The 8,916-nt window shown below is 40.0% G+C and overlaps 2 protein-coding genes across 2 annotated transcripts; both read left to right on the top strand.

The window, feature by feature from the left end:
* Positions 1-371: 371 nt before the first annotated feature.
* tomm22 (translocase of outer mitochondrial membrane 22 homolog (yeast)) lies at positions 372-2,449 on the top strand. Its single transcript, XM_073489512.1, has 4 exons — positions 372-648; positions 1,111-1,229; positions 1,433-1,550; positions 1,657-2,449. The coding sequence occupies exons 1-4, from the start codon at positions 559-561 to the stop codon at positions 1,729-1,731; spliced, it is 402 nt and encodes a 133-aa protein (XP_073345613.1). The 5' UTR covers positions 372-558; the 3' UTR covers positions 1,732-2,449.
* Positions 2,450-3,436: 987 nt separating this feature from the next.
* Positions 3,437-7,366, top strand: dmc1 (DNA meiotic recombinase 1). The gene is made up of 13 exons (XM_073489861.1): positions 3,437-3,780; positions 4,140-4,184; positions 4,384-4,530; positions 4,649-4,731; positions 4,942-4,994; positions 5,090-5,131; positions 5,240-5,312; positions 5,402-5,493; positions 5,618-5,691; positions 5,933-6,047; positions 6,217-6,277; positions 6,418-6,534; positions 7,170-7,366. Exons 1-13 carry the CDS (start codon positions 3,715-3,717, stop codon positions 7,237-7,239), a joined length of 1,038 nt encoding a protein of 345 aa, XP_073345962.1. The 5' UTR covers positions 3,437-3,714; the 3' UTR covers positions 7,240-7,366.
* Positions 7,367-8,916: the final 1,550 nt, after the last annotated feature.

Genomic DNA, 8,916 nt, shown 5'->3' on the forward strand with positions numbered 1-8,916 from the left:
TACCTGTGTTTAATTAGTGATATAAATGATACACTGGACTATTGGTACGCTATTGTGATTCATTAGTGCACTTTTCAAGTCACAATTGTAAAAGAAAGCAGTTTTATCTGCAATTTAAATATTCAGAATCAAAACCTAGGTTAGAAAATGATTTTTAAAAAATCTATCTTCCAATGACGACTTTGTAGGCTCTGGATTTAATAAAAAAACGCACGTAATGTCAGTATTTTTAGCCAGTTAATCACATTCTTCTTTTTTTTTTTACACCACGTGCTGTGAGACAGCCGCAGCGACAGGGGGCGCTGTTTACTTTTTGGTGACGTACACACTGACCCCTGCCCTGCTCTCGTCATCCGTCCCTGACAAGCCTCACGTTTTTTCGCTGTGACCTCAGACTGTCGTTAACCGATGCACGCCTCGTAGCCTTAGCTTTAATGAAAGCTGGAGGGAGCTAACCACAAATAAACTGTCTGTCGGCTTTAGTCTGTTTTCTAGCGACTTGCTCGCAGTACGTAAAGCTTTAACAACCCGGCAGAGACTAGCGGGCTGGTAGGAGACATGGCCGGAATCGAGGAGCTTTCCCCCTCTGCGGGCCCGGTGTCCACTCGGCCCCCCGAGGACGAGATTGACGACGATGAAGATGAAGATGTAAGTGGCTAGTCATAGTGGGGTACTTCGGAAATGCGAATGAGAATAGAAAATGAACATAGACTAACAGTGGTTTAATTCTAGCTTGTCCTTTTCTTTGCTGTACATGGCAAGCTAAAATGGCTGTACCAATGCTAACAGGCTAGCTTCTTACCTAAGGTCCCTGGTTTGACAAACTGTGTCTGACTCTGTGGTCTCTTGCAAGCGTACAGAAGTGTCAAAAGTAGTATAAAGTCTAATTAGCAGTCCATTTCATTATCATGTTATTATTTTGCATGTCATGACAGTAGCAGGAGAGTCTCTCACTGTGTTAACACCAGACTTCAGTATGGACCAATTTATACATGTATGTGGATCTGTTTTGTCTGTGTGTTTTTATTCATGAGATGTGCTGCTTGATTGCATACTTAATCATACATTTTTTGTCTGACATGTATGTTTGATTTGTGCTCCCTCCTTAAGCTGGATGAGACATTGATGGAGAGGTTGTGGGGCCTGACAGAGATGTTTCCTGACACAGTTCGCAGCGCTGCTGAGGTGTCTGCACAGTGCTCCGTCTCACTGGCCAAGAAGTTTTACAGGTATTTCTTTATGGTGTTCTTGTCTCACCTTATCCCTGCACGAATGTATACATTGGTAGCCCAGTAGATAAAGAGATTAACTGCTAATTCGTGGGATTGATCCCAGCAGCAGCCATTGGTTCTGTCTTTTCTTGAGCAAGACTCACATCTTCCAAATGGTTACACATTGAACAGAAATTAATCAAGCTGTTAACTTCTTTCAGTTTTTCCCGCTCTGCGCTCTGGGTGGGTACTACCTCCTTCATGATCCTGGTGCTGCCTGTTGTGTTTGAGACAGAAAGACTACAGCTGGAGCAGCAGCAGCTACAACAGCAGAGACAGGTGGGTGTCCATGTGTGTTAAACAATAGCTGAGAGAGCAGAGACTCATGCTGCACATGACAAGTACATCGGTGAACAATCTAAACGATTGACTCTTTCCCTTCTAGATCCTGTTGGGGCCCAACACTGGAATGTCTGGCGGGATGCCGGGCATGATGCCTCCTGCACCTGGCAAGATTTGAGAGAAAGGAAGGGCCAACGTGAACCTGAGAGCGGCTGCTGCCAGTGTAGTGCGGCCGGTTGCAAGGAGAGACAGCAAGACCAAGGAGGAGGGCTGCAGTTAAAATAAAAAGAAGCAAAGCTGTGTCAGAGGCGCAACATTAGGATCACTCCAACATATTGGATTGTCCAATGGGATTGGAGGAGGAGGAGAATGTGATGCGTTTCTAACACTTCTTTCTCACTGTCTCTCCTTACTCCAACATCATGCAGAGACTTATTTCCAGGAGCACTGCTTCCATTTTGTTCTCTTTTTTAAAAAATAAATACTTATATAAACATGAATAATGTGTTCTCTAGGGGATAGCAGGTACAGATGGAAAAATTGAAAGAAAAAAAATTGGAGGTTATCAATTGTATGTCTTGGTGTTTGCAGTCTGAAGAATGTTGTGATGCTTGCGATATGTTGGCAGTTTTGTCATCATCATGTGCTCGCTGGTGCCACTTCGATGTGGAGAATTTTGTTAACCGGTCCGATGCATTGTGGAACATACTGTAGACAGTAATAACTGATAAGAATGTGGTCTACAGAATGGCGTCTGTAGACTCAGTTCACTGGTGTACTAGGGATGCAGAGAATGTCATTCTGCAATGCCTCTCACATCAAACTGGCCACAGTAATTGGTTTTATTATATTTCTGTAGTTTTAAACAACTGTTGGTAATATACAGCAACACTAGATTCAATGCTGTCCAGTCATTACTGTGTCCTTTCCAGTGAAAATAAGTGTAATACAACATTATTTTTTCAGGACAGGAAACATGTCATGCATGAAGTTTTGATGCTAAATGTCTCAATATTACCGTTACACGTCCTGTCTTCATTTCTCTGTTGTCATCCATGGGACAATTTACAATCTCTTGCCTCTATTCAGTAAGCAAACCCATGTCTGTTTTGTGTTCAACATGACTGCAGTAATTAAAAACACCAAATCAAATAGAAAGTCAAGTGTTTATTTTAAGCTTGTGTGTTGTGCATTTCCACAAATGTGCTGTTATAAAACTGCCAATAAAGCTTTAGGGAGTTATGAATTAAAGACCAGATTAAATGATTATACTATAATAAAAGAACTGGAGCACTGAAATGTAGTGCAGTTATATCAAGATTAACATTTAGACCTGTGCTTTTCCTGCTGTGACATGTTATAAACATGTCACAGCAGATGATGAAGCTGAAGTTTTTATAATTCTATCATGTATACAACAATGTCCAGCCCCCATGGGTTTACAAGACATCACAAATTACTATAAACCATATCCAGAATGCAACACACACATTATCAAACTATACAAAGAGTCCAGAAAAGAAAAATGTCTATGCACACTCTTTCAATGCCAGTGTCTAATGGTGCATTCACAGCTCTTTTCAGCTCAAAGGCCTGGAGTAGTGACTCGTGAGCATTTTAGAAGATTCAAACCTGCAATAAAAGACTTTCAGGAGTTGTTCATGTTCCTGAAGGTCTTAAAGTGCGTCATAACTGTCGGTATTTGCAAGTGTCGGTTCATTCATGGTTATGTCATGATACATTCATGGGTTATGTTCACCCAACTGATGAAATTATGATTTCCGACTGCACTTGAATGGGACAAAATCACGATTCCCGCCAGTTGTCTCGCGCAAGTGCACAAAGGAGCATTTTACGTTGAATGTAATAGTGTAATTGTTTATTTGTTCAGTCATTGTCTCGAGATTCATTCGTTTTCTAGATTAGGTAATTGAACAAGTCGAGTTTTAGATATGATAGTTTGACTGACTTTGCTTTCTTTTCTATATGCGTGCAGTTGAAAGACCAGAGTATAGCTAGCTAACTAAGTTAGCTATCTAGCGTTAGCATATTTAGAAAGTTAGCTAACTTAGCTGACCTCGGCTAAAGAGCCTTGCTGATTGACAGGAGGAAGCTAACTGAACCAGCGAAATACATTCATTTTCAAAGTTTAACCCATACTATGTCTAAAACGAAAGCTGCAGAGGATCAGGTTGTTGAGGATGTCACTGGTTTCCAGGATGATGAGGTAAGATGCTATAGCTGTTTAGTATTTTACTTAATTTTTGCTAACTTTATGCTAATTTGCAGTGACCTTTCATTTAAAGGCAATCAGCTATGAATACAAATCTAATGTTAAACAAGTGCCTGTCTAAGAACAGGTGAAATAACCAATTTATAGTCATATAAGTTAATATAAGATGTTGTTACTCAAAATAAGAATTAAGGTACAAACCCACACTGTTTAAAAAGTAGTGTGACAGCATAAACTTTTGTAATAATTGTTTGGTAAATTATGCTACGGTTGTTTTCAAGGTAAAAGCTGTATTCTTCTCTTCAACTCAGCAACTATCTCATACAGATTTTCTTTTCCTCTGATCCTAACAGGAGTCCTTCTTCCAAGACATTGACCTCCTACAGAAACATGGGATTGTGAGTATCCAGCACAGCTGAAACATACTGTTCGTTGACACAGAGAACACCTTGTACCCTCAAATTGATGTAATCATTCATACAACATTTGATGTGTGAATTATTTTACGTTTAAATGGCAAAGTCACTGTGTCCAGTCAGATCAAAAGTCAGTTGTCTGTGTGAGCATCCCTCTGTCCCTCCCCACCTGTGACCACAGAACATGGCAGACATCAAAAAGTTGAAGTCAGTGGGTATCTGCACTGTGAAGGGGATCCAGATGACGACTCGTAAGGCTTTGTGCAACGTCAAGGGCCTGTCAGAGGCAAAGGTGGAAAAAATCAAGGAGGCCGCTGGGAAGATGCTGGTAAAATGGGATTTTCTATTACCTAACCCTGCCTTAAGAGTGAATTACTTGAGAAATAAGGTTAACAATATAATTTAGAGAGCATTTTATGTATGAGATGATTTTCTTTACATTATAGAATGTTGGTTTCCAGACCGCCTTTGATTACAGTGCGAAGAGGAAGCAGGTGTTCCACATCACAACTGGGAGTCAGGAGTTTGAGTTAAGATTTACGCTCCATGTTGTTATCATGTCTGTAGGACTGTAGGAACGTTACCAGATACACTGACACTTAAAAATGTTGTGTGGTATTTGGCTGGTGAAATGCTGATGTGACTCAGAGTAACCAGCAGATACTGTGGCAAGGTATATGAAAATAAAATTCTCACAGCAAAGATGTTACAACATACAGTATATCTCTTATCTCTGCAGTAAACTTTTGGGTGGAGGTATAGAGAGCATGGCTATCACGGAGGCCTTTGGAGGTGAGGAGATGTCTTCAGTATACCGCATATGATTGGACGATTGTAATAATTTGCACCGCTGACTGAAAAACTCCCAACATTTTTTCCACCCGCAGAGTTCCGCACAGGGAAAACCCAGCTGTCTCACACGCTCTGTGGTGAGTAGGGAGAATTTTGAAAATGGCTGCTTCAGAGTGGATTGAAGAAACAACATTGTACAAGTCAAATAGATTGAATGAAACAGACTCTGTGTTATTTTCGTCAAGTTGCTGCTCAGCTGCCAGGCGAGGACGGCTACTCAGGCGGGAAAGTCATCTTCATTGATACAGAGAACACCTTGTATCCTCACAACCAAATAATTTATTCAAAGGCTTTCTTCTAGTTTTTCTGTTTCACATTATCCTTAACTTGTACCTGTTTGGATCCAGTCGTCCAGACAGACTGAGAGATATAGCTGACAGGTTTAATGTGGACCATGATGCTGTGCTGGACAACGTGCTTTACGCCAGGGCCTATACCAGTATGAACATACAATTCATTCAGACCAGTAAACATTGAGACATTTGTGGTGTGCAAAGGCAGAGCAGTTCGCAATGAAACACTGTCTCCTGATGTGTTTAACTTTTGTGTTGCTCGCCTTTCAGGTGAACATCAGATGGAGCTGTTAGACTTCGTAGCAGCCAAATTCCACGAGGAAGGAGGAGTGTTCAAACTGTTGGTGAGTAAAAGAATGGATTCTGAAACCACGTTTTCACATATTCATCATTACTTTGGTATTGCTGGTACTTCCCCTCCATTTTAGTCATTTACTGTGTGAAGCTATAAGAGAGCGACAATTGACACTTTGTTGTTTTTTATCAAGGGAATGTAAGTTGCAGAACAGACATACAATTTAAGAAAAAGGGAGTCTTTCTTGAATTTCTCAGCCTTTTGGTCTCCCTCTTGTTTGTCCTTTTCAGATCATCGACTCCATCATGGCTCTGTTCAGAGTAGATTTCTCTGGTCGGGGTGAGCTGGCTGAGCGGCAGCAGAAACTGGCCCAGATGCTCTCCAGGCTGCAGAAGATCTCTGAAGGTCTGAACTTTGAGAGTACTTATGTGCATTTATGTGAAAACCACAAACAATCAGTCATATATCTTATCTGGCTTATAAACATGGTGGTCTCAAGTATAAGAGATTAAAGACAAATAATTTAGGAATGTGCTCATGTATCTTATTAGCGTTCATTTCTGTTTTTCAACAGAGTACAACGTAGCTGTGTTCGTCACCAACCAAATGACAGCCGATCCCGGTGCAGGAATGACGTAAGAGATGGAAATTTATCTCTTTCTGAATACATTTCTAATTGAAATTCTGTTTTGTTGTTGACACATTGGGTGCAACATTGTTTGAAGCTCTGATAAGTTGTTTTTCTTCATCTTTTTTTTCTCTCTCCCTGTTTTAGGTTTCAAGCTGATCCCAAGAAACCAATTGGTGGGCATATCCTGGCTCATGCCTCCACCACACGGATCAGCTTGAGGAAGGGGCGTGGCGAGATGAGGATTGCCAAAATATTTGACAGGTAGTTGGGAATTTTTGTGTATAATAGTCATGATGCAACATTTTATGATTCAGTGAGTCATAACGCACAATTTATTGTGTAAAATAATGACGCAAAATTCTTGAAAATGTTTGTCATGGCGATTCAAGTTTTACTTCCTCTTACTATCAGATCAGATAAACATCAGCAAAAAAAACTGACGTGGGGTTTTCCATACCGGAATAGATCTTGTGATAAAAATAATACATGTATAAAAGATAAAAACACACAATCTAAATTGTGCAATGAACATATTCAAAATAACTTTTACAGTCAATAAATTGGAGTAAAGTAAAACTAAACTTCTATTTTGACTGCTAAAATTTATATTTTTTAAAATAAAGCAAAACAATGATGGATTACAAACTATATACTACAACATAAACTAGACACAATATTGTTATGATATTGTATGTGGATTTTGAATAAACTGGCAGGAGAAGCTGTGTAAGCATATTAACTGAAAACGATGTTCAGTGTATGAGTAGAACTAAAAGTGGCTTGCTTAAACTTGATCGTTAAGGACTTAGTATCGCATGAACCACCTCAATGACAATTTGGACTTTAATTTGAACACTTATGACTCATAATTTACTCTCTTTTATCTCTCCTTCTAGTCCTGATATGCCTGAGAATGAGGCCACTTTTGCGATCTCTGCTGGGGGAGTAACTGATGCCAAGGAGTGAAAGATAAAAGGAAGAGACACATGTTAGTACAGTCCCCTGATCCTGTCAATGTTATTTAAGGTGTTTTTAATGAATTTATTTATTGAGTTTTAACTTCATATAACTTCTGAATGTTACACTGGCCATCTTGTGCTGTGGCTGTTGATGTATTTATTCTATTTATAAGGGTTGTGGTATTTTTCTTGTGTTCAGAGATATTAAAATAAACAACTACAACAAAGATAAGTTTGTTATCTTTTTGTAGTTCAATGATAGTAACAGTAGGCGGCGATATGCACCTTTGAATTTGGTTTACCAAGAATTTTTATATAACATTCGAGCAATGATCACACAGCAGAAGAAGAAGTGATGGTGGACAGTACAGTCTACAGCAGAAGCCCGGTGCTGCCCTCCAGCGGTGTTTGCAGGACGTGCAGCAGCGGAACACCACTTCTCTTGGGATACAGGATACATATACTTGCCAATGGAAGGCTTATCAAAACGATGAGAACTTTAACAAACCTGCTGAAACACACCAGCAACTAAACGTGTTTAACAGAAAGTTTCCCTGGTATTGGTAAGCTTGTCAACTATGTCAAAAGGAGCGATGGACCCCAGAGAGACAGCCCCAGATTCCTGCAAGCTGGAGGAAGATGCTGAGACCCAGGTAGCCGCGCCCTGCCTCCCGACCGGTTCCGCAACCCTCAACAACATCAACGCCAAGCGGTTTGTTCCCAACGTTAACGCCCCAGTGTTTGTACCAAGCCTTCTTCAGGCTTGTGCAGTGGAAATGACAGCTTCAGTAGGTGAAACCAGACAGATGGCTGTAAGTTAGCTTACCTTGCTGTCTTACTTGCTATTCCAGCTAACTTATGATACTATCACAATACAACAATTCTGTGATACTTGATACACTGCAAGACAATTAAGTCTTAAAATGCTCCTAAATTTGCAAATAGCAGGAATTTTGTTTTTAATCACTGCATTGTGCGGACTGTTTCACAGAATTTGACAAGTGAAATGACACAATGTACAAAAAAGTGCAGTCAGAGCTTTGAGCCTCTTCAACACACACTGACATCAACTTATCCATGTCCACATGTGACATAATTCCAATGTAAAATAGTTATCTACTGGCAAATTCATAATTGTGTTTTAATTAGTGTATAACTTTGCCAGAAAGCAAAACAGTTCTGTAGTTAAAATGTTTAAAGAAAGGATACAACTATGCTTCACTAAAATCTGTCTAAACTCAATCTGTATACATTAAGTTTTCAGAGGTTTACACCACAAGGACTCATGAAGTCTCTGGTAGGTCTGCAGTCCAGCCAGTGCCACAGTTAAAACGTTTCCACTAACTAATCATACTGATAGTAATAATTTATAATAACACCAACATGTTTGTGTTAGGGATATTATGACATGGGCTCAGGAACACTTTGGAAAGTCATTGTCTGTAAACACAGTGTTTTCCACTTTGCATCAGAGTGTGCAGAGGAAAAGGACCAACCATCAGCTCAAAGTTCAAAAGCTAGTGTCTGTGATGATAAGGGGGTGTGTCAGTGTCCATGACGTGTATCTTCTGTGAGGGCACCTTCAATACTGAAAGGTACATACAGGTTTTAGAACAACATACGCTCCCACCCAGACAACGTCTTTTTCAGAGATGTCACTGCAAGACAGTGCAATGCCACATCT

The sequence above is a fragment of the Pagrus major genome, chromosome 20 (genome assembly GCF_040436345.1).
Source record: "Pagrus major chromosome 20, Pma_NU_1.0".
In the NCBI taxonomy this organism is placed as follows: Eukaryota; Metazoa; Chordata; class Actinopteri; order Spariformes; family Sparidae; genus Pagrus; species Pagrus major.

Excerpts from the sequence above, each read along its gene's own strand:
- dmc1 (XM_073489861.1), top strand. The coding sequence starts at position 3,715 with ATGTCTAAAACGAAAGCTGCAGAGGATCAGGTTGTTGAGGATGTCACT. Across the intron at positions 4,732-4,941 it reads ACTGGGAGTCAGGAGTTTGA|TAAACTTTTGGGTGGAGGTA; the intron begins GTTAAGATTTAC and ends TTATCTCTGCAG. Across the intron at positions 5,313-5,401 it reads ATTGATACAGAGAACACCTT|TCGTCCAGACAGACTGAGAG; the intron begins GTATCCTCACAA and ends GTTTGGATCCAG.
- tomm22 (XM_073489512.1), top strand. The coding sequence starts at position 559 with ATGGCCGGAATCGAGGAGCTTTCCCCCTCTGCGGGCCCGGTGTCCACT. Across the intron at positions 1,230-1,432 it reads CTGGCCAAGAAGTTTTACAG|TTTTTCCCGCTCTGCGCTCT; the intron begins GTATTTCTTTAT and ends AACTTCTTTCAG. Across the intron at positions 1,551-1,656 it reads AGCTACAACAGCAGAGACAG|ATCCTGTTGGGGCCCAACAC; the intron begins GTGGGTGTCCAT and ends TTTCCCTTCTAG.